General features: G+C 45.9%; 1 protein-coding gene across 1 annotated transcript in view; it reads left to right on the top strand.

Annotated features, from left to right (window-relative positions):
* Positions 1 to 7,592: 7,592 nt before the first annotated feature.
* ZSWIM6 (zinc finger SWIM-type containing 6) overlaps positions 7,593 to 25,556 on the top strand; it is a gene marked incomplete at its 3' end in the record, with an annotated part of 144,580 nt that continues 126,616 nt past the window's right edge. The window contains exon 1 of the mRNA XM_080933557.1: positions 7,593 to 8,253. Coding sequence (XP_080789683.1) covers positions 7,608 to 8,253 — 646 coding nt within the window. The 5' untranslated portion in view covers positions 7,593 to 7,607. The remainder of the gene's footprint in view (positions 8,254 to 25,556) is intronic.

Here is a 25,556-nt window from a genome sequence, read left to right as displayed (position 1 = left end):
TGCCCTCTTCTGGTGTGTCTGAAGACAACCACACTGTACTCACATATATAAAATAAATAAATCTTTTAAAAAGTTATAGGGAAAAGCACTACTGTAAAAGCAAAGTCAAAAACAAGACTAGAAAGAAAAGGACATGGATTTTGGGGTTAGAGAGATGGCTCAGAGATAAAGATCATTTGCTGATCTGGCAAAGTACCCAGACTCAGGTGCTAATACTCACAGGGCTGCTAAGAACTGTCTATAACTGCATTTCTCAGGGTTTGAACAGTTTTACAGTCCCCTTGGATACTAGGCATGCAAGTGACACACAAACATAATGCAGGAAAAACACTGTTGTGTAACAGTTTCCTCCCATATTGAAACATTCTGTTCTTCGTGGCAGCTCTTATACTGGAACTAAAGCAGGCTAAAGTAGTTTCAGGAAGTCCCTGAAACTGACTAGATTCACTAGGCACTGCTCCTCCAGTGTAAACTATAAAAGCCGAGCTTTCTAGGCTTCAAAGAAGACTCAAGCCACTGCAGAGAAGATTCAGAGACCATCTGCCTGGAAGACCCAGAAAGCAGCTGAGTTGCCTGAAAGCGGTTTTGACCTACAGAGTCTCTAGGGAAGGACACTCTTCAACCTGTTGAGATCCCTGTAGGCTGTGCGGTGTGCTTGAGGTTCCCAGCTTTGTAAGCTGTCACCTGTGCTGGGGTGGGCTTTGGTGAATTAGCTGTCTTTGAATCATTTTTGCTCCTGAAAGTAACCTTTCACCCATATTCCTGTCAGTAATCTTAATAAAACCCATTTGCTTACCAAGTTGGACTTTGGTGGTATCTGCGCTTTGATTTGGCATGGGCTCCTCCCTATTAGGAGTGAGTAGATGTGTATGTCTCCCCCAGAAAACGTGTTGTCACACAACATACAATCATATACACAATACAATCTTTTAAAAACTAGAGATGAAGAATTGAAGCAAAATAGCTTAATAGAGCTCAACAAGTTTGTGTTTGTAGGACTTAAGAAGTTAAGAAAGTATATCACTATTTAGAAGATTTCTCATCTGTGGAGTTGAATATCCCAAGAGCTTCAGTGCTAAAGCAGATCTTGCATTCTGCTAACTCTCCTGAAACTTGTGTGTACTCTGTGGTCTGGAGGTGCCAGTGAGGACAGATTCATACTGAAAAACTTCAAATCAGGTTCTGCTGAAACTTCTTTTTCTGTCTGAATCATCACGATGGGATTCCTGACAGAAAGTGACTTCACAATACTAAAAAATACTGTATGTGTAACAGACCCTTAGCAAATCCACTTTGAAGTTTGGATGTTTTACTTTCTTGTATTGCTTTGCTCCGTGTATACTGCAAGCCTGAAGAGAGCATCAGATCCCTTTATAGATGGCTTTGAGCTACCATGTAGGTGCTGGGGACAGAACTCAGGACCTCTGAAAGGGCAGCCAGTACTCTTAACCACATCTATCCAGCCCCTTAAACTGATTTGTAAGTATGTCTTAAATAGAAATAATCTTTTGTCTAGTAATACGATATGCCCAAGAGATACCTGGTTGTCTAAATTCTACATCTAAATTCTGATAGGAATGAAAAGTAATAAAATATTTGGCCACTTTAGAAAATATTTGTGCTATGTGCTTGCAACATGACTTTTTGGTTATTATTATGTTATTGTTTTTGAGACGGGATCTCTTTATGTAACTCTGGATGTCTTAGAACTCATGTAAAACAGACTGACCTCAGACTTACAGAGATCCACCTCTGCCTCCTGAGTTCTGGGATTAAAGGTGTGGATCACCATGTTCTAAGGGTCCAGCTCTGCCTTAGAATTTGTACAGGGGATGCTATTTTCTACAAATGTGCCCTTCATACAGCTTTTGGCTCCATACTGCATACTTAAAACGTCTTGAACATGTCGCTCTTGTATCATCACATATTGGAGACGAAGAAAAGTATATTAACAGAAATTGGGGTCATCGATTCTTTAAACTATGATTCTTTTGTGGTGCTTTTACACTCTTTAAAAGTGGGAGCTCTGTCTTTCCTGGTTGACATGGGCAGAAACTGAAATAAATGTCTTTATCCACTTAAATAGTGTTGTATTATAGCTGATAATGATCTTAAAATACTTAATGAAAAATAAGTTTTCAAAGGCAAAAGTCAGAAGGCTGTAACTGTACACACCATTTCCATGTTGGTTATCGTTTCACTTCAAGGCTGCTGTCAGGGCTTACAAATGTTCCAGTGCTGAGATGGTTCTCTACAGACGAGCTTCACTGCTGCACTTTGAACTGTAAGGAGGACTAGTACACAACAGGCTGGCCCACTTTCACAGGACTAAGATAACACACACACTATATTCATGGCTAACTTTTCAACTTGACAACCAATGAAAGTAGGCTATCCACTGAACCAGGGGGTTATCTTTGGGGGTATCTTATTACTGGATAAAAGAGTATTTCCATGAAGCAAATGCAATGCCTCTGGAGAGTTAGTTGATCGAATGAAAATTTCAAAATTTCAAAACCGCCAAAATTTCAAAATACCAAGTAAACTTAGTCTTAGGAATATTAGTCAAGTTCCAGACTGGAATCGAAGTTTCCTGTTTGAACAGAGCATTTTCTTAGGTTAGAAAGCGGTTGCTCAGTAGTTGAACATCACTCTCATAGAAGATTGTAAGAGATAAGAGGGCAAGGACCATTGAGTGACAAGTATGGGATGTTTCCAGATCTTTCTTATTCTGAGGAATCCATGGTATGGGTTAAAACGATCAGTTCTAAGCCTTACCCTATCTTTGCTAAAAAGGAAATTCAAGAGAGCTGTGTCTGTGATCACTCTTGAAAACCCAGGAAGACATTCGTGGCTTGATTCTCCAGGATTTAACAAAGAGAATTTCCAAACTCTTCCCTCTTCGAATACGGAGCAGTTGTTCCAAACCGGCTGGTTCCGTCACACCCCACTCTCTTCTTCTTTTGCCCAAGAGTTTATTTGGTAGAAATGATGGCCTGGAAGATTCCTTGAGCATTTTTCCATCACAGGCATTTACTATTGATAAAGTATCATCTCTAAGACCCCATTCATTTTTCATTCCTTCTATCCACACACACGTAATCTGTCATTCCACTGGAGGAGAGATTAATGCTTGGTTCAGAGGTTAACTATGCTATTTGAGGCTTTTATTCCCTTCGAAACAATCGAATTATATTCCATGGAACATTATTGACTTTGGTTATTATATAAAAAATATATCCCAGTATGAAAAATAGGATGAAAATGAGCATAGCTTTGTGTCTGTCTGCAAAGGACTTGAAGTTCCTTAGATCTAATCCAATTTTCATGTCTTGGAATCTTCCTGCTAATAGCAAATTATTGTCTTAATTAGCTGAGATGACTAGTAATAATGAAGAGGCAATGTGGTTTGCTTTTTCTGCAGTCCTAAATACTGGGACTGTGTGCAGTTCTTACTACCAAAGAGTAACTTTCACAACTCACATGTTAACTTCAGATTCCCCTGTCCAAAGGTGCGGGCATTATGGGCCTCAGGAAAACTAATGCTCTGGAAACTTGATAAACTGGTATCTAATTCAATCCAAAGTTTTCAGTTTTTGTTTCTTTGAAATTCATGCTGAATAGCCCACGCTGGCCTTGTATGCCTCATCCTCCTGCCTCTGCTTCCTGTGTGATTAAAGGAAAAGAAGTGAAAGGAACCTTGACAGATCTCAGGCTAGGACTCCGCTTCCCTTCTTAGCGTCCCGTGTCTTCCTGCACGCCTGCTGTCCATCCGTCCATGCATCCAGGTGCTGTTTTGGGTGCCTGGGGTTGGGTGGGGGTTTCTTCCTTGAGTTTATTGGTCCAGCTACTGAGCGAACTTTGTATAGAGTTGACCGGGGGAGCCTATCTCTTGAGCTCACTGTGATGTGGGCTTCTGCGAAGCCATGATGAGTCACAGCCCTTCAGCATTCTGCTTTCCTACCGGTGTCTAATGGCCGACACTGGACATAGCTGTAACCCTGACTTGGTCTCTTGGGTAGAGGCATGGTAGGAAAGGGAAACTAATTTAGTTCCGATTTATATGAATAGCAGGAGAATAACTATTGTAAATCCTTTAGAGAAGCAGCACAACACCCACCTAAAGATGGCATATATCACTGAGTTCACGGGAGTGGCTAGCTATGGGGAGACATCTTGGTGCAGTAGGGGAAGGGGCTCTCAGAGGCTCTGCAGAAGGAGACATAAACCCAACTCCTCAGAGAACTTCTAACCTGGCAAGAACGAGAAGACAACAGCAGAGAGCAGGGTGATACTGGGAGGGATGGTATAAATGTCACACACAAGACAGACTCAAAGCGGTAAGGCGTTCAGAGAGAGAGGTCACACACCAAGGTGGGTTTTTCCAGAGGAAGTGGCCTTTAAGCAAGTCCTTGAAGGAAGGGGAGGAATTTAACAAATTCCAGGAGGAGAGAGAGGTTTCAGGCCTCAGGAATGTATTGAGCAAATGTGTGGGGCAGGCAGGTCCTGTTGGGACATAACAGCATTCCTGCTGGGGAACTGGGGGAAAATTCTTTTGGGTTTTAGAAGACAAGGCTGGAAAGTTGGGTTTGGTCAAGACAGATCACAGGCTGGGCTTTTTTCAGTAGGCAGCACAGAGCCATTTCGAGGGACTTGAGCAGGAGGGTGATACCAACAGAAGTTTACTTTGGGAAGCACGGCAGCTGGGTGGGGGAGGACTCAGAGGACAGGCTACACAGTCATGCCAGGCAGCCACAGTGAAGAGGAAGGAAAAACCGACCGTGAGCCTTGGGTAGTGCTGGGATCATCAATCGAATCTGGGGGAGTTGCGCCAAAGAGGCTATCAAAGAGAGCTGCAGCTTGGGGGATCCTGCTAGGTCACCGCTGGGATGAAAGGCATTCAGGGTTGTAAGGCAGTACTTTGAGTTTGAAATAGGTACTCTGATGGTGAGTGCTGTGAGCAGGACAGGGAGAAGGGATGAGCCAAGTTTCTGGGTTTGAATGGTGTTGACTCTCCACGGAGTGTCATCAAAAGATGATCATGATGGGCTGTGGGATGGGGGCACATTAAAGTTTGGAGGAAGAGAAACTAACAACAACAATGAGGCAGAGGAAGAGGAGCAGAAAAGAACAACAGAGTGCCAGAGAAACCCAAGAATGAGGGGAACTATTCAAAAGCAAGAGTGGGCAGAATGTCTGAGACCCCAGGAGATCAAGGAGGGTTAGACCATACTCAGTGGACCTCAGCTTTTCTTTGAATTAGAAAAAGAAGCGGGATTGCCCCAGGGCTAGGGCTATAGTTCAGCCTTAGAGCATTCATGCTGGAGGGCCCTATGTTCCATTCCCAGAAAAAAACTTAACAAAAAATGACTGGATCCCTCCAGGGAAGGTCCATGCCTTAGATCCAGTCTCTTTAGTTCATTGCGATATCAAATTCTTTAAATGTTAGCCCCCTCTAAAGGTATGTATTTTCCTGTGATGGAAATTAATCCCTCCCAACAACACAGCTGGATGAGTCATTTATTCTGTCCCAGGACACCAGTATTGTCCTTTTTGACTTTCTAATTCAGAGATCTGTGTACACGGGTGAAAATGTTCGGTGACCTGTGCTGCCCACGCCTTTGTCATGACTTTTTGAGGACAGATTAGAACTCACTCTACTTTCTGCTGTGATAGCCTAAGTTTTAAAGTCTCTTAAAATTATTTTTTAAGAGGTCTAGATACTAACCGGAGGGAAGAGACTTCCTCTTCCACTTGCCCATAAAGGTCTTCCTTTTTTCCCCCCCCAGCCTTTTCCTAGGCACCAAGGAGGTGCCTAGAAAAATACTGGATGAATATACAAAAACATGTCACCAAAATTTTCCTAACAAGCAGCTATGGAAAGTCTGCCAGCGTCCTGTCTCCAGGGACTTTTAGCCTGGGGCTCCTGATGCCCGACATGGATCACGTCCAATGTCTCAGGCGGCCTTCGCTTTGAGTGGGCAATTTTCTTTACAACGCCAACGCGCGTAGTCGCTTTAAATTCAGACCCGGTAGGCAGTGGGGAGCAGCCAATATGCGAAAGTGTCAGAGGAGCTAGGGCTTATCTCCAACAATAGGACAGTATCTCTAACACTGTTTACAGTAAAAACAGAAGGTGGAGCAAGAAGTCAGGGTGTCTAACGTGGTCATTAAGCCCGCGGCTTGGCTGAGATCTAACCAAGCTCTGCAGAGTGCGAAGAACAATGTCCGCAGGGTTCCTGGTTCAGACGGGGACTCGTTTCTCCGCCTCCGCTGGCGCCCGGGCACGGTCTCCCAGCGCTGCTCACTGGTCTTGCTGCCCTGCTGCAGGAGGGACCCGCCGGCCGGGCGCCGCCAATGCTGCAGGGAGCGCGGCGCGCGTCCCGAGCGCCAAGGACTCCAGGTCTCAGCTCCGCCGCAGACTCCGGAGCGCCCGCTGTCCGCCACCGAGCGGCCGAGAGCGACAACCGTCTCGCGATCGAGTTTGCACGATCTTCTGCCCGGGTGTGCGCTCTAACTGGAGCGGCCCGACCGCCGGATCTGCAGCAGGTCGCGGGCAGAGGGCAACTGGGGCTCCGGGTTGAACCCGGGCAGGCCGGCTCCTTGGCCCGAAGGGCTCAAAGAATGCGAGGGCGGGGCGGCGCGGCCGGCTCGGGACGCGCGTCCAGCGGCTGCCGGGCAGCATCCGAGCGCTGAGGTCCAGGCGCTCGGTCGGCTCGGCTCGGCTCCCTGGCCTGTACCGGGCTGGAGCGAACCCGGGGCTCAGGGCTGGGCGCGCTGCAGTTACGCGGGGCAGCCGCGCCCCTTCCCCACCTGGGTCGGCGAAAAGTGAAGTGGAAAAACAGTGGCTGAGCTCAGCCCTCCTCCCTTTCCCCCGCGCCGCAGCCACGGCCGAGGGTGGGGGAAGTTCGCTCCGCCAGGTTGGAAGGAAAGCAGGCGGCCTGGGCCGCGCCTCCCCCGCCTTCCTCCAGGCCGCTTCCCCGGGGCTTCACGCAGCATTTCTTTGTTTTGAAAGCGCCTCCTCCGCCCAGAGGCTTTTCCCCGCGGGGCCGGCTGACTGGGGGGTGGGGCATCGAGCAGTCGGTCCACCCTCCATTTAGTCCGGAACCCTCCCCCCTGCCCGCCCCGCGGCGACCCACGAGGAGCGTCCTCACTTGGCGGACATCAAAAGGAGGCAGGGCGCTGGAGGGCTAAGTTGAGTAGACTGGGGGCGCAGAGACCCACCCACCCTCCCCTTGGCAGACGGCCCGCCCCCTCCCGCGGGAACCCCGCCTGGGCCCCGCCCCCCGCGTCACAGCAGCCTGACATTCTCACAGCCCACCGGGCACCCAACCCGGGCGCCCCCGCCACCCCCGTGTCCACGGAGCGCTCTATTTATGTTTCAGCCCAGTGATTTGCATAGGCTCCGCCCACTCCCCTAGGCTTGCCCTATCGGCGCTCCTCCTTGGCGACGTCGTCACGACATAGGCCACACCTCCCGTGCCCCTACAAGGAGCGGCGGGCCCTAGATGGCAGCGTGGCGTCGCCACGGCGTGTGCGTGTCGCGCTTCCTTGTGCCGTTTATAGGGTCCCGGCACTTCCGCTGTCGGGTTAGAAGCGGCGCGGTCATGGCGGAGCGCGGACAGCAGCCTCCTCCCGCGAAACGGCTCTGCTGCCGGCCGGGCGGCGGCAGCGGCGGCGGCGGCGGCGGGGGCAGCAGCGGCGGCGGCGCGGGTGGCGGCTATAGCTCTGCCTGCCGGCCCGGCCCGCGGGCGGGCGGTGCGGCGGCGGCGGCGTGCGGGGGCGGCGCGGCGCTGGGGCTGCTGCCGCCGGGCAAGACCCAGAGCCCCGAGTCTCTGCTGGACATCGCAGCGCGCAGGGTGGCGGAGAAGTGGCCGTTCCAGCGCGTGGAGGAGCGCTTCGAGCGCATCCCGGAGCCGGTGCAGCGCCGCATCGTCTACTGGTCCTTTCCCCGCAGCGAGCGGGAGATCTGCATGTACTCGTCCTTCAACACCGGTGGAGGCTCCGCGGGCGGCCCCGGCGACGACAGCGGCGGCGGCGGCGGCACGGGCGGCGGCGCGGGCGGTGGCGGCGGCGGCTCCTCATCCTCGCCGGCCGCCACTTCGGCCACCGCCGCCGCCGTCGCCGCGGGCACCGGGACCCCGTCGGTGGGGGCGGCCAGCGCTGCGGACGGCGGCGACGAGACGCGGCTGCCCTTCCGCAGGGGTATAGCGCTGCTGGAGAGTGGCTGCGTAGACAACGTCCTGCAAGTCGGTGAGTCACGGGGCCGCCGCGGGCCGTCGGTCCTTCGGTCTGTCCCCCTGTCCCTCGGGGGTGGGGGAGGGAAGGGGCCCCCTTTGCTCCCCTGGGCCGCCTCGGGCCGGGCGCGCGGTGCAGCAGCCGGCGACTCGGACGGTCCCCGGAGCGGAGCGCCCATTTCCTCCCGCTGGTCCCCGCCCCCGTCTCCCCGGACGGGCTAGCGCGAGTGGGAAATGAATCAGCAGGACGCGCCCCTCGGCGGCGGGGCGGTGGGTGTCGGTGTCCCCGTGGTCTGTCCCGCAGGCTGAGCGCCGGTGTGCGGGGCGGGCGTGGACAAAGGCGCGGGCGGCCGCGGGGCTCGGGCTGGGGCGTGCGGCGCGGGGGAGGGGGCGCGGGCCGCAGACAATGCCGACCCGGGCGCTCGCTCTGCGCTGCCCGGCTCGCGTCCTTTCTTCTGGCGCCGCTCCGCGCCCCGCGGTCCGGGGGGGGGGTTGGTGGCGAGTCCCCCCAACACCGCTCGGCCACCGCTCCGCTCGGGGCAACGACGGACGGCGGGTCTCGCATACCCCGGCTACTTAAGGTGTCTGCGACAAGTCCGCGGCGTCCGGGTTCGGGTCCTCGGGCCACCCCCGCGGGGAGCGACGGCGGGCCGGGCCGCTGAGGGGCGCCGCTCGCGCTCCTCCATCCCGAGAGGCACCCGGCCGCCGGACTTCGGCCTGCGCCCGGAGTCGGGGCGCGGTGCAGAGGGAGCGGGCAGCGGGGTCCGACGCTGTGACCCGCGCCCGGCGTCCGCACCGAGGGGCCCCGCGGCCCCTGCGACGCTGCGCGCCCCGCACCACCCGGCACTTTGTTCTCCTTTCGGGCTTATTTGTGCCCCTTTCAATTTTCTGTCACCCTCCGAAAAGGGGAAAGCAAACAAAAGAGCCTCTTTATTTCTTTTCAGGGCTTGTAAAGTAGAAGATATTTGACAAAGGCGAGAGAAGGACTTGTGATTTAAAGCCGCACAGCCCTTCTTTCTCTGACAGACCAGGAGAGTTTTCTCAAATCCCTCTGCCTTCCACGGGGCTTTTCTTTTTCTTCTGTTTAGATATCTTTTCCAGCCATAGTTATGGGAACGTTTGAAATGGATTGAAGTGAACAATGCTGCAGCGCAACCTCCCTGTCCCCATATTTTATCTCCGGATTGCTGAAGGCGTATTTTATAACCCCCTCCCACTCTGGTTGAAATTGTACGGATGAGCGCCGAAGCAAATGCTTGAGAATAGATTTGAAAGGCTGTGTGTCTCTGTGTCTGTCAGTCAGTCAGTCTGTCTTATTTTTAACTTGTTCTTTTCTCTCTGTGGTCCAAATCTTTTTATCCTATTCCTTGGGAGTGGAGTGGGGGTCTGGACAGTGGCCCCGGCACAGAAGATTTGTTTTAATCCTGTTTCGTTAATTTGAATTCTAATGTAATCTGAAAACGTGATTTTCTGCATGGTCATTTATTTCCAAAGACAGCCCTCAGTGTTGCTCAGCACCCTTTCCTTCTGTCTAAGAGGGGGGTTGGTTTTTGAGGCTATCCACCCTTCCCCTCACCTTTCTTCCCTTTAAAATCTAATTAACATTCTTTCTAGTTACACCCCCCGCCCCCTCCCACCTTCTCCTCTTTCTCTGCCGGTTTGAAACCGATGGAAGCGCATACATGGTCTCTGAGTATAACTAACTGGAGTCTGAATTTTTATGGCTTGGCTGGCAATGTTGCGTCGTGGCCCCCGCCTCCCCCCTTTCCCCTTGCTGTGTTTGACTCTGCTTGTGAGCAATGAGGAATGACAGGAGAGCACATAGGGAGGGTTTCTTGGCTGATTGCATTTAAGCCAGGAATTCACTGTGAAAATAAAGCCAAGGGGCGATAAATAAAAGATGCAATCTTCTCTAGGAGACAGACACACAGCGTGGGCTTTGCCTGCTTTCATCAGTGGAAGAGGCCAGGGTGAACAGTAAGTTGTAAAAGAAAATAGTAACTTTTTCAATAGTCCCCAAAGGGGAAGGGCTGGCACTTGAATGAATGCAGTTGGCCCTGGGTCGATGTGAAGAGGCATGCATACCTCTAGGACTGTTTGAAGACTTGACCACCTCTTTGGAAATACTTACATATGTACTAGACAAATGCTTTACACATTGAAGAAAACGAGTTTTTTCTTTCTTCTTCTCCGAGTTCTGCCAGTTTCTTTAACATCCAAGTTTTCTTACTTGTGGCAGTCAGCGTCGAGATGGAAGGCTGTTAAATGAATGCCTGGCAGCTGGCACTGCGATAGAAAATGTAGAACCAGGTTTTGTCCACCTTTGATGAGGAGCAGGAGGCCAGCGTCACGTGGTGGCTGGAGTTAGTGTGCTTTAAGAAGCTTATAATTGTGATTTGCTGTAGTCACCCTCCCACCCCACCCCCACCCCTACCCCCACCCCAATCAAAACCAAACCAAAACCAAGCCAACAAAACACCTGAGATGGAAAAGAACAAACTACTAGGTTGGTGTCGTCATAAGTCATAAGCAGGTTTCTGCAATTGACAACTTGGGTTTGTACAGGAAGTGTCCCTGAATGCTGGTCACAATAGGGCACCCTAGTTGTTGGACTTCATCTTACAGGCTCATCCAAAGCTTGAACAGTAGGAATTGGGCTTGTTAGAAATGAAACTTGCTGGGTAGATTTTTCAGCAATACACTAAACCTTTGTATACGCAAGTGCTATTAAATTAGATACAAATACTTGCTTAATAATTGCTTGTCGGTGGCTATAAGAAAGTTATATAGAAACGTGTTTACTTATTTTTGTTAAATTTGGATGCTGTTTGTTAAGGAGGGTCTCTGTTGTATGTAGTCTTGATCTCAGTTAAGATAACGCCTAAGCAGCTTCCCCAAGGTTTTTCTCTAATCCTCTTGTATATGACTTAAAATCAGAGGTAAAGACAGATTATTTGGGAAAAAAAATCTTAAAAAATTGGGGGGGGGAGTGCTGAAAACATCATAAACCAACTAAAATCTCTAGCCGGAGTAAATATTTATGGTGTGTTTGACCAAAGCTAGGCGTTTATAATCTGTAGAATTATAGGTGATTGTGATAGTGGTGAGTGAACGTGTTCTGTATGAGAATGCCCACTGCATGTCTTCGCAGCAGTGAAAGCTGGGCTCAGTCTTCATTTCTCTCAGGTAGGATTTGGTCAAGAACTTTGGACTGGAATACCATGCAGCTATGAACAAAATCATAGTTGGTATATTTTAGCAAAGAGATGTGACCTTTTAAATAACTTAGGTCAAGTGTGATCGCACAAGACTTTAACCAGCATGCAAGCCAGTGAATTTCTGAGCTTGAGGAAACCCTGCTCCACATAGTGAGCTCCAAGCCAGCCGGGTCTTGTTTCAGAAAGAAATTCCCAGCTAATGTCACACAGTTTTAAAACAACAGAAGACTTCAGTGTAAAGAAAGGAAGGGCAGGTCATATAAGAGCTGTGGCGTCTGGAGAAAGGAGTGAAGTGACCTGGGCAATTTTTCTCAAATATTCTCAAACATTTCTCTCTTAATGCAACCACATTTTCAGAATTAAAGATTAACCTTTGAGTTACAATGTTTTTTTTTTTTTTGTTGGTTTTTTTTTTTTTTGGTGTTATTTGTGTGTGTGTGTGTGTGTGTATCTGTGTGTGTAGATGATTGTTCTTTCTGAGGGACTGGTATGTATTTTTTTCAAAGTTTATTTTGATTGAGATATTTATTTAGAATCAAGGCAAATTTAAGCACAACCAGAGTCTTTTTTTTTTTTTTTTTTTTTTGTGAGAAGGAAAGAGTTACATTTTAAAAGCAGTTGGCTATTTTTTTCTTTGGTAGTTATTTTTGGGAGAGAAAATATTGCTAGAATTTTATTAATATATTAGCTCACATATTCTTTTTTGCTGGGGGGGGTGGAGTCAATGCTGTAAAATACAAGGAGAATATATATTGGAATTAAAACGAACCAAAACTTTAGTCAGTTAATTTATTGGATTTTACTAGAGTATTCTTATTTTCTTTATTGACCAAAGAGGAGACTCTAAATTCACTTTCAGAGTTGAGTGTATTTTAGATTGGTTGGAGTGTGTCTTATTGCACCCACTTCTAAGGAGGAAATAATAGGGAACAATTTTGTGTAGCAGTGTGTACTAATTTACTTTTGCAGGGGGATTAGGTGCAGAAACAAGCTCTACCTTTGAACCTTACCCCCAGCCTTTTGGTTAAGGAGAAAGTTAATTAAATGCAGAGAAGACATTTTGGAAGCATTCACATGATTTTGCGTGTGGCTTGAGACGTTTGTTTGCTGCTTTTCTGTACTTGGTAGGTGAGGAGTGCTTGGCGTTTAGTGATGCTCCAATCCGTGCTAGTTGGTCTGGGTCCAGTGAAGAAATCTGTTCAGTGGGCACAACACTGTTAGCTCGAACACCTATCCAACAAAGGAAGGGAGAAGATGGCTCAGTAAAGTGCTTGCTGAAGAAGCAGGAGGACATGACTTTGGGCATCAGTACTCCCATCAAAAGGATACATTTATTACCAAGCACTAGGATGGCAAGAGCCAGTTGGCTCCTTGGAGCTTATTGGACAGCCTGCACAGCTGAATTGATGAGCTCCAGGTTCAGTAATAGATCTTATTTTAACAAATATGGAGAGTGATTGAGAGGCATTCTCACTGTTCACCTCTGGCCTCCATACATATGTATAATCAGATGTACACACATTCACACGAACTGTATGTTCATCACATGGCTGTGTACACACACACACACACACATCAACAATATTGGAAGACTTTCGTTAAGCAGTCATTTCTATTTTTGCTTCAGCCTTGCAGTTTTGTTTGTTTTTTATGCTAGGGGTTGAACGGAGAGTCTCTTTGATGCTCACAAGTGTTCTTCCACACAGTCACATCTGCAGCCGGGTTTGTAATTCCTTGCTAAATAGCTGTGTTATGAGTACACTCTTGGACTGCAAAGGCTGTCTCCCTTTTCCCCTTCTGTGTTGAATTTCGTTTCTTTGGAGAGTGGTAGCTTCGATGCTATTCTTTTGGAAACACCAGGATGCCTGTGAGCCATGGCCTTTAACGGAAGAGAATTACTGCAGTCAATCAAACACTGGAGCTTCTTATTCTCTTAAGTATGTCCTTGTTGGGCTTTAGGATGCTCATTTCGCCATTGCCGTTTCCTACGGAGAAGCGCAGGGCCAGCATCTCTTCGTCTGCATTTAGTTAGGGATGTGTGATTTCTGCTGGTAACGTGCACAGCACAGGCTGGCTTTTAAGATGGCATCCCTGTTAAAGCTGCACGATTGGATTGGATCTTCGCTATCTGTTTCTGTGTCGGACTGCAAATTTTCCTCAGTGCATCAGAATGCGTTTGGTACCTCAAAGACGCCTACTTACACATACATGTGCTAAAACAACTCACTTAGTGTTAGGAAAACTCATAGGGGAGTCATTCACCTCCAACTGCCATGACTTAAATTGTTCGGCTAAAAGGGACATACAGCCTAGAAAAGAAGGTACAATTATTAGGAAATGTGATTGTCTTAAAAATAAAGCAAGTGACATTTTTCATTACCTTTCAAATTACCATTCTATAACAAAAATTTGCTCAATAAAAATCCTAATTTATATTTATCTCTCTCTATTTGGTTTTGACTGTACACGTGTGCAGATTACTATATATTTGAGTTCCTCCCTCGTTTGAAGTAAACAGTATGACTTTGTCAAAGACATTAATATCAAATGATAATTTGGAGAAAAAAAGTCATCTTGATTGATGGAAAAGCTCTTCTACTTTTCAGTCTAGCTGGATTCTCAAGCAGTAAAGTTGGTTAGATTTGCTGAAAATGCCTGGGTATCTAATTTTCAACTCAGTGTTCTGTGTACTGCTGAATGTTAGTATATGGTCTTCATTTCTTTAGAACTAGGATGTTTTCTCTTTTTCCTTCCTTGTGTAGGGCTAAAGTAAGCTCTGAAGAGAAGGCAGTGTGAGCTCTGTCTCCAGACTGTTCAGTGACTGCTGCATACAGATGCTTCCCTCTGCCGAAGGAAATAAAACACAGTCCACCGTTGTCAGTGTGTCAGTGTGTATGTGTGGGGGGGGTTAGATATAGACTCTGCCGAAGGAAATAGAACACAGTCCACCATTGTCTGTGTGTGTGTGGGGGGGGTTAGAGATAGACACCATTTACTTCAGCTTTTCTTGAATTCATACACACAGACACAAGAATCTTATTTTGTAGCCCAGGCTGGATAGGAACTCACTATATGTGGTCTGGAATGGCCTGGAGCTCCCAACCATCCTGCCTCAGCCTCTCAGGTGATGGGATTATCCTTGTGAACCACCAGGCTTGGCTTTCCTTATTTTTCTGATAAAAATGTGGAGGCCCAGACATGGAGAAATTGTTCAGAGCAAGCCGTAAGTCGCAGAGAAGGATACCAACGTTCTGGTTCCCACAGCTTGTACTGGCTTGGTTCCCTGGGAATGTTGGGTAATCTCAGAAAGGACAAGCATTTCTTGAAGGTGAATTGATACAAATGCTGGTGAGCTACTTTATGTGACTGTTGTAAAAGTGTTTACAGACCGCCTTCTATTTCAGGCTAAATTCTAAGGACTCCAGAGATGGATATAGCATGCAAAACAGTGCTAAACATTAGTAGATGTTGGAATTAGTAGTGCTATGATATAAAAATCCATGAAAAGTCGTGTCTGCTTTGGCACAAAACTATTACAGGTGTGTGCATAGGGAAGTGCATGTAGACACCCATGTAATAAAGAGTTCTTGCAAAAATAACAGTAGTAAAAAAAAATGGGCAGTGCTTATACACAGCACAGATGTAATGCAAGAAAGAGGTTTGGTGTGAATTTACTATGTTTATGGTTGCACTTTCATTTGAGAAAACATTTGTACACAGGCCCCTGCTCTCACTAGCAAGCTGCCTCCTCCTCAGTAAAGGGAACCATCAGAGCACTCTGGGATTATGCCCATACACACTTCTTTTTCCCTTCCAGTCAAGTGTTGAAATTCTTAAAAGATTTTTTTTTTTTTTTTCATGATTTGGGGCAGTTTTTTGTTGAATCAGTTTGTCTTGAGAGAGCCGACTGTAACATTTTTACTGGTAGGAAGACAGTAAAAGCTAAGTTTATAAAGCCATTAGCAGTATATACTAGACATTATTCTCCTTACTCTCTTTGTTTTTATTTTGATTTTTGAGACAGGGTTTCTCTCTGTAGCCCTGGCTATCCTGGAACTTGCTCTGTAGACCAGGCTGGCCTCCTTGGCGAGTGCTCTTCAAGCCTCAGCAGCCCTGCCGGTGATTGTCCTTAGTGTGATTCTAGAGGATTCTCAAGCTTACAGTCACATGCTGCTTTTAGAGGGCCTTCATGGAGACCTGAAGGTCAAATGCTAACGTCTATCAGAGCCGCATCACAGCCAGTCATTCCTCCTTCCCCCAAACCCACTGGTTCCTGCCTACAATAAGCTGCATCTGCTTTTACCAGTCTTTTACCAGTCCCTGTCTACTGAATTTCAGCTTTTGTATTGGGTGACTAATCTTCCAGGAGGAGCTCAGCATTTGAGAAAGGAGTAACTCGAAGATTGCATTGGTCGTGTGTGTGCTCCAGAGAGAGTTCTCTGAAGGATATTTAAGGAATTGCATTTTTCATTTTAAGGCCCTTTAGAAATAACTGATCAGCAAAGATACTTCTTAGTGCTGGTGGAACAATGGACTTTCTTTGAATGAGATAATTTTATAGCTTTGTGCAGTTGTTGTGCAGATGTTAAGTGGTTGGACAAAGCTGAATCAGTTCTTCAAACCCAATAAGTTGATCAGATAAATTGGAGGCTCATTAAGTCAATTAATGTGCTTAAAATTCAGGTGACTGGCTGCCTGATTGTCTTATTTAACAGTATGTTTGAAGTGTTTTCATTGTTAATTAATATTAGGCCTTTATAAGAAATATCCCTAAGAAGATAATATAAAGATGATATTATCTTTAGATTATCAAAATTACCTTGAGAGCAGGTTTTAAATTCTTTTTTTTAAAAATAAAGGCTTGTTTATTTATTTGTTTGTTTGTTTATTTAATGCATATATGTGTTTGCATTTTTGGGCGTCTCATGCATGTAGAAGTCGAGGTCGAAAGGAAACATTGGATTCTCTGGAATTGGAGTTATGGGTGAGTGTGAGCTGCTGCATAGATGCTGAGAACTAAATCCAGGTTCTCTGCAAGAGCAGTAAGCAGTCTTTAAAAATAACTCTTTGCAGCTTTATTTAGTTTTATGTATATGTGTTGTGGTTGCATATATATATATATATGCCCCATGTACTGCCCACAGAGGCCAGAAGAGGGCATTTGTGATCCCCTGTTCTGAAGTTACAGGCAGTGGCAAGCCATAGTGTGGGTGCTAAGAATCGGTACCTAGTCTTTTGCAAGAATAGCAAGTGCTCTTAACCAGTGGGCTATCTCTCCAGCTCTGCAGTAAGCACTCTTTCAACGGCTAATCATCATGTTTGCCTCTGCATTTTTGATTCATGTCAGTAAAATTTAGAGTTCTCTACATCATTTTATCTATTACATTTATTTGCTGAGGCAGCCAGCATCCTAACATCTTCATGTGTGAAGTGCAGATGTTTCATAGTTTAGATATGAAGGACATTGTCTTTTGAAGGTACTGGCTTCTCTTAATAAAGACTTGGACAGACTGAAGGCTGTGTTACCTTCAGGGACCTTTGTACTCCCCTCCTGGTGTCCATCCCCTCCCTCCCTCCCTCCCTCCCTCCCTCCCTCCCTCTATCCATCCCTCCCTCCCTCCCTCCCTCCCTCCCTTCCTCTTCTTCCCTTCCTCTCTTCCTCCCTCTTTTCCTTTTTCCTTCCGTCCTTTCTCTCTTCCTCCCTCTCTTCTTCCCTCCCTTTTTCCTTCCTTCCCTCCCTCCCTCCCTCGATCCCTCCCAGACAGGGTTTCTCTGTGTGGCCCTGGTTGTCCTGGAACTCGATTTGTAGACCAGATTGGCCTCATGCTCAGAGACCCCCGTCTCTGTCTCCCATGTGCTGGGATCAAAGGTGCTTGCTTCCATGTCTGGCTCATGAACTGGTTTCTAAAAGGAATGCTCATGGCTTTCTGAACACTTGTTGTAAAATAAATCCTTTATCTCAGAGGTTAGAAACGTATAGTCTGACTGTTCCATGTAAGTAACCTAAACCCTGCCCTGTTCCTGAGGATTTTTTTTTTAAATAGCATCCTGTAAGCTGACTTCTATTTCTGATGGATCATATTTTTTCCCTCTCTCCATCCCCAAATATCAGCTGTGTAACTTTTATCTTGATTCTTCAAGCCAGCAACTCAGTCAGTCCTATAGAGGACTGTGCCTTTTCTGGACAGTTGGTGAAGCTGGACAGTGGTGACCAGCAGATGGTCTGGGATGATGGAGCTGCCGGTGAGAGCCAGCTCCTGAGCCTGGTCTGTTTTCTTCTCTCTCCACATCTCTTCCTCCCTCTGCTCCCTCCTCCTCTCCTCCAGTCCTCTGCTGTCCCCCCCCCCATCTCCCTTGATTTAGGGAAATAAGCTGAGGTCAGAGGGACCTGTGTGTTCCAGCTGCTGCTTAGCTGCTATTTTTAGCCTGGCCCTACATCAGTCTGGCACTAGGCCATGGTGGCATAGGGCCAGTACTTGGTGGGACTGGTGGCCGATGTTGGAAACTTAAGTTTTCATCAGTCTAACTAAGTTTGAGATATACTCTGTCCTACAATGTTCTGCTAGTTTGTACTTTTAAAAGAATAATTCATTTTTTAAAAAAAGAAATGGCTTTTAAAAATAGTCATCATAAATAATAAATTTTGAAACATGTGCTATAGAGATTTTTTTTTTTAGAGAGAAGAAAGATTTAAAGCTTGTTTTATTGGGTCAGACATATATTTAGCTCAGTATTTGGGCTTTGTGGTGGTACCAAGAGGTGCAAAGCTTACGTGACTCATTCATGTGCCTCAGCGATTTTAGAATTGCCACTGCTGCTGAGGTTGTGGGGTCCAAGATGAATTATATAATTATAGGTATCATCAGACCAACCCCCCCCTCCAAAAAAAAAAAAAAAAACCCAAACCCAGCGCTTTTCCCTGCCATTTCCTTTGCTTCACGTGTCTGTGGATTCAGATTTGTTAAACGGTCAAAGTCCCAAGATCCAGGCCTAGAGTCTACATATTTTTTAGCTGCATCATGGAGCTCACCTTTGCAAACTGAGCCTTACACTTTTCAGATACATCTGTGCTTTCAAAACCTGTCTGCTGTACTGAAAGTGGAAATTAGGGTTTGTGTCAGAGTGAACTTTGGAAAGAAATAAAAAGTGCCATGGTGTGAAATGGCAGAGAGTTCGGTGAGGAGGGTCGTACCGACGTTTTCTGCAAAGGTGCACAGAAAGCCGCGTGTGTTTTAGGGCCGGGTTGCGGTGTATTTTAGATGAGGCTGTGACTTCCAGCAGTGGCAGTGACGATCAGTCCCGAATTCTCTAGAAAGTGGTCCAATGTAAGGCTAATGTTAGCGTGCTGACCTGACACGCCTGCCTTCCTAAGGCAGTACAATGTGATGATATAAAATCAAATTGATTTCTTCTTTAAGGTATTTAAGGATGAATTCTGGGAAATTCACTTTATAAAAAGTTCAGGTCGAATGGCTTAGTGGAAAGTGGATGTTTCAGAGATTATATTGTGGTTTTATAGTTGTAGTTTTCCTTCCTTCTCGAGGCAGTCTTGTATATTGCTCAGGTTGGCCTTGAACTCATGGCCTCACACCTTTACCACCTCAATATTGAGATTGTAGGCATGCACTGCTCCACTCAGCTTTACGTTCTCATATAGTAAATCAGAGATGCTTAGCCAGGGCCTGTCAAAGCAGCCGAGAATAGCTCAGCATTTGCCATCATCTTTGCCTCTTTCCTGAGTACTGGGTTTGCAGGTGAGTGGCGCCATGCCTGGCATCTTGGAAATGAGCAAGGTGGACATTTGGATCAAAGAGTATTTTATTTCTTTCATGGTTAAGGCAAACATTTGATCACAACCGGAAAGTCTTGGAGCTGGATTGATGTATACATCACAGTGTGGTGATATTCCCATGTTGTCTCTCTGCAGCAGAGGCTGTATGTCTTCAGATAGAAGGTCTTTCTCTAGCTAACCTTGGAGAGTTACTTTGTTGTAGCTTAGAGAGTGACCAGGTGACATCAAAGGGTGTCTGCAGAGTATGTTTATGAGCTTCAATATGACTGATAGAACATTATAACCCATTGCATGGTAGTTGATAAATGACTATTGTTTGGATTCTTAATTTAATTCAGCTTTATTGAGTAAGTTACATAGTGTCAGTTTTGCCTTCAGAAGCTTGATTCAAAACAAGATGTGGTTTAAAGGTTAGACTGGTGGACCTTAGAACCATGCAGGCAGAGTGTTTGAGTGACATCCTCCTTGGAACTTGTCAGAGCCATTTCTCTTTGGTGTCTGTGAATCTCTCTTAGCAGTGTATTCAAAAGGTATTTTGTTGAAGCTGTTTTGCAAATAGTGGGGATCTCCAAAAGCCTGGGCAATAGTACTTTTGTTTTTAGTAAGGATGCTACAGTAGGAGGTCCTGAACACCAGCATTCAGGAGACGGAGGCAGTTCAGTTTAGGTGGTTCTGTCTTGGTCACGCTGGGCTTACAGAGGGAGGTTCTGTCTATAAAACAATGACAGACAGAATTTAGGAACCTGAAAGTAGTTTTGTTTTGTCATCCAGGGCAAGGGGACCTTCTGCCTTGTGTGTGTGTGAAAGTTTGACATGTAACAATTTACCTTGATGCCTTTTGTGACTGTCTTGTGATGTCTTTTATGACAATCCACCTTATGGCTGCTTTAGCAATATCTGCTGCGTTTCCGCAGACTAATTGCCCAAGTTCCCTTTTGCCTTTTAATACATTCTTCACAGTTGTGGAGCAGTCTCTTTTGGCTTGTCCTCCTAACAGTTGAGATTTGAATTTTGAACCTAATTCTGTTAAGAAGCATTATTGGGCACATCTAAAACTTTAAATATCTTGTAAAAATTGGCTTAAAAAGGTGCTGCCCTCAAACTGGGCACTCTCCTCCCAGCCTCCCACCTGCCAGTGTTACAGGCATGCTCCCCCACTGCGGTGCCTGGCATCCATTCTTGCCCCAGAGTACCTTTGTACTGGCTCTTTGGAAATTCTAGCAGTGCACAATCTGGTAGGTTACGTAGGTGCAACTGAGGTTGAAGAATGGTCTCTGTCCAGTGAAGGTAAGTAGACCTGTAGGTTATGAAATTCTAGTTAGTGAAGAGATCAACCTAACTTGAGAACTCAGCCCTGAAATTCGTTTTTAATGTGAACGCTGTAGGAAATGAATGACAGTTTCTTAGGAGAAATCAGTATGCCTAATCTCATCTCAGACTGCAGATTTCTATGCATCTTTGATGAGGGGAGCATCAGTTAGCTAATCAAATGGACTGAAAGGCAGAGTGCTAACAGATGTAAAAATATTCTGCCACATGTGGTTCTGAGGTCGTTTAGAGTTTGCCATTGTACAAAAATCTTCTTAAGAATGAATGATGAATCTGGTAGTTTGAAAAAAAATGCTGGTGAATTTTAAATCCAGGACAGCCAACTATGAATAGTATCAGTCAGTGTGTGTATAGTAGACATCAAAACTGTCATTTAAATGGATGATAGATCATATGCCAGGCCTGGGGTGTGTGCGAAACATTCTTTACTGAAAAAAAAAAGTTCTAAGTTTTTGTTTCTTTTCAGTTTTCTGAGTATGTGTTGCTGTGACTTAACTTTTTAATGTATTTTCAGTAAGAATGTGAATACTGGACAGACGGTTGGGTTTTGGTACTGGACTGTTTTATAAAGTGCCCCGCTGTGCCCCCCCCCCCCACTGACCCAAAAGCTATTTTGAAAGCAGTTCATTTATTGGATGGTTACAACTTTGAGTAGGAAAGCCTGGCTCACTCCCATGCAGAGCAGGATTTGTGGGTTGCCCAGGAGATCCTTGGCATGATGGATACCTTACCCTCTCACTTGATAGTTCACTTTTTATAAAGACTGTCATCCTCTGGTAGGCTCCAGCAGGAGAAGGGAGTTTTAGAACAGCCACAAGGTGTGACTGAGTTCCCCTCCCCATAGAGGAAACCCAAACACAATTTGGAAAACTAAACTTAGTCTTTTGACAACTGCCTCCCAGTGATGACTTCCAAAAGCTCACACAACTTCAGGGCATCTGTAAGATCCTGTATTTTAAGACTTAGTTTCAGAGTACAATGGGATTTACCAGAGGAGTATTTTTATGTTTTGTTTTGTTTTTTTTGAATTTAACAGCATTGGTGTACTCCCAAAGCTTGACTTTTGCAACAGGGTTGGTTATCCAGAAATGGAATGACCACCACTTTCATTTGCCCAGTCTGTCTTGGCTGTGCCCTTTTCTGGACTGCTTTTGCTCTGGCAGCTCTGCTGTTTCAAATCTGTTGGGTGTTTTTATGTCTGTGCCTTGGACAGCCATGATGACGGAGCCTCCACATTCTTTCTAGCTGTATACGGTTAGGGCACTTTACCTTCGCTGCTCTGTTAGTGGCTTTTCTGAATTACTTCATGCCACAAAGCTCTTTACAACTTGAGTTGCTCTGTACTTGTATATATTCATGATATGTAAGAACAGACCATACACATACACACACAAAGTGAGTGTGCCTATATAATCTTACAACAGGAGGAGATCAGCTCTTAGATTCTGCATGTATTGTAGTCAGTAGGTTGCTGGTTTTGGAACCTTCAGTGGGCTTCCTTTGCTCATAGTACCACCCCTGATCCTCATCTGCCTCTGGCATAAATATTTCTCTTGTCCTTCATTGTGTCCAAGCTGCACTGCCACCAAGAGTGCCCCACTTTTCGTAGTTTGTGCTTTGTTTGAAATCTGGCAAAAAAAAAAATCTTTGAAACCTAAATGATTTTTTTTTGATGGTGGTCTCTCCCCTCCCATTTCTCCTGTTAGATTGTAATGTGTAAGGTCCATGGATGCAGAAAAGTGCATGTCTGTCTGTTTGTCTGTCTGTGTGTTTTTAGCCCCGTGTCCTAGGGCAGCTACACATGGTTGGATCTCAGTAAAGCTTGCTGATGCAATGAAAGAGAGGTGTTTTGCCCTTGAACTATTTTTCCGACTGTCCAGAAGGAGGCACTGCCTCATTGAGCCATACCCCACCCTCTCACATGAAGAACTAGACGGTCGAAAGGTATTTCCGTGTTTTATATTTGTAGTCACTTGGAGCTACTCCCAAATTCCACAGAAGGTGTATTTGCAACCGACTTTCTTAGACGATGAGAGCTCCCTACTCTGCATATAGTAAGTTCCTTACCAATGTTAGATGCATTGGAATGTGGGCTTGAATTATATGGGTTGAGAAACTGACATTTGGAAAGAGCAAACAGCTCCGTTTCCAGTGGCAGGTTGCAGGTGAGTGGGAGGTGTGAAGGATTAGCGGCAGTCTTTCTTTCCCTTGAGTGCAGAGGTCACTTTTCTCCTTCCCGAAGTTCTCCTTGGTCAGAGTAGACACCTGCCTGCCATAGTGCCATATGCAGGGGGCAGTGTGGGCCAATTCAGTCTGCACAGCATTGTTTCTTCTTGCCTCTTCCTTGTCAGTCCCCTGTCCCCCATCATTTTAATCTTTTCTCCCTCATTAATCAAGCAGAAGAGTAGCAGGCCAGAGTGATGGATGTAAGAAATCCAAGCCAAGCATCTGCTGTGTAAAGTTCTTTCTGTTAGAGGTAGTCTTGGAAACACACCATCTTTTTCTGGTGTTTTACTGTATGTATGTGTGTGTGTGTGGGGGGGGGTCAGGATTGGGTCAGCTTTTATTTGAAATTTGTATAAACCTCTCCACTTTTGAAGTGCCAGTCTTGTGTTACAAGCATGGTTTTTATGTTCCTGCTCACCTGAGAAAGACATTTTGTTCTGTTTGAGATGCCCAATTCCCTATGCAGCAGCACCAGGCTGCCCGTGGTGCACCTACAGGTACTTGAGTAGTGTCTCCTGACTTCTGAATTTGTGGCAGCCATCTTTCCACAAAGTAGTGGTTATACAGCCCATGATGCAGTTAGCGCCTTTTTGCTCCTTGGAGCTGGTGCTGTGCTTAGCTGAAGATATCTTCTGTCCTTAGTAACAACAACAACCCCGTAGTTTCAGTTAACATTGGTGACATTGTGAGTTTGGCTTGAAACCAGTCCCATTTCCTCTTTCATCAGAGCATGCTTTTCAGGAGGAGACACGGCAGCATGTCTGGAGGAGATTCTCCAAGAGGCTCAATGTGACAGAAGCTCACAGCCCTGCTGTGGGAAGACCTGAGCCTCCCATGGGGGCTCCTTGCTCTGGTCACTCTGCTATCAGATCACAGCCTTAAAGGTCTGCCCACCTCAGGAAGCAAGCCTTGGGTTTCCCTTGTTGTCTGGAGAGATTAGATGGGTCTAGGTAACATCCAGCCTCAGCTTTTGCGCTTTCCCGGTATCTTCTCAACTTTCTGCTCCCCAGCGGGGTTATTTGTGGCAGTGGCTGCTTTCCGTGTGGTCTGGTTACAAGTTAAAAGCTTCAGAAGCCTATATAACTTGCCATAGTTTTAACACTTTTTACTGTTTTGATGATCTGATTTACACAAGTACCATATAAAATTCTACCTCTGCTATACAGTCGCTGGAACACTGAGTGAGCTCTGCTTTTTATGACCAAGTTATGGGATGAGTAATTACTCTCCAGAGTGAATGGCTCAAAATGAAATAACTGTATGCTTAAGGTACGACGTGACACCAGCTGTACTTAGGCCTCAGAGGTATGTAATTATCTCCATACACCGACAGACACACGAGCACATTTACGCTCATGGCAAGAGTTTTATTTGAGGAAGAAAACCCACTTTCTGGTAAGTGAAAGAACATCCATTATTTTTTGAGGGATTCAGAAATTGTTTTGTTTTACAGGTACCATCTCAATCCCCCTACATTTCTTTAGGGCATAATTTAAACTATCCATCAGTGGATCCTGGAATAAACAGGTATACTCCGGCTTTTAGATATTAAGGGTGGTTTAGAGATTTGCCCAGAGCACCATGCCTCTCGTTTTCCCAGCTGCTGCTTACACTAACTTGATCTGTGTTTTATTCTTAGACTCAGTTTTGATTATCAGTTATATTCATTAAAGGCAATGTCCGTTTTGGCTTTCCACTGCAAGTGATATCTTTTGTTAGGTTACTTAGATGATAAGTTTTATATATTCTGTCTGGTCTCACGGATCACGAAGAATTAAACGTGCTAGTACTTTAAATTGACTTGTCCTTGGCTCACATAAAAATGGGACTTCTTTTAAATAAAATTTTCTGCTAGCTCCACAGGTGAGTTTTCTGCACTGCTGTTGCAATGCATTTACCTTGTTCAGCTGGCCACCTTCCCTACCAAAGGTGCAGACACTTGGCTTGGAGATTGAGGTTGGTAGTTAGGATCTAGCTAGCTCCCTGTTCACAAGCCCAGGAGGTGAGGATTCCTTACCTAGGGAGCCAAAGAAACCTGTAGTGGCTGCTGGCTCCTCCCCTGGGCTAGAGAGCTCCAGTAGGGATGGGGCTTGGCCTTGGGACTTGGAGTGGAGTGCAGTGATGGGAGCTCACTTGTTATGGTGTGATGTTTACGATGTGATCCTCCCGAGAGAAGCTGAAGAAATACAGTAACAGGCTACAGATGCCACAGCCACAGTGTCACCTGAGAGCTTTGAAAGCAACCTAGAAACGTTAAGGATTCGAATTCTTAAAATTATAGTTTATACATAACTTATGGGAAAACTAGTAAGTTGTTGGCACTGTGCTGATTATCAGAGCTGTCAGGAAAGAGACACGAATTTCTGTGACGTCTACGGTCACCAGCCATGTGCCAGCATTGAGCACTGGCATGTGCACTCACAAGCCTTGTGGAACATTGGCGTGCAGCAGGCTAGAATGGAGGTAGTCCACATGTGTGTTAGAGTTTGAGTTCTTAAATTAAATATATTATGACTTAATTAAGTGAAGCAATATTTTGTGTTAAATGTATGATTAATTTCACATTTTAACTTTAAAATATGGCCAATAGAAAGTTAAAGTTACCTATGTGGATCATACCTAATTATGTAGACATTTTGATCTGATCCAGTCACTTTAGTAGTTGTCATGGTTTTCTATGTATTCGAAGCTGACTTTTAGCAACTTAACACTTTAAACTTAGATCTGAGACACTGAGTCTTCATTTTCGTTTCC

Source organism: Micromys minutus (assembly GCF_963924665.1).
Source record: "Micromys minutus genome assembly, chromosome: 20".
Lineage (NCBI taxonomy): Eukaryota > Metazoa > Chordata > Mammalia > Rodentia > Muridae > Micromys > Micromys minutus.
This window is presented reverse-complemented; position numbering and strand designations above follow the sequence as displayed.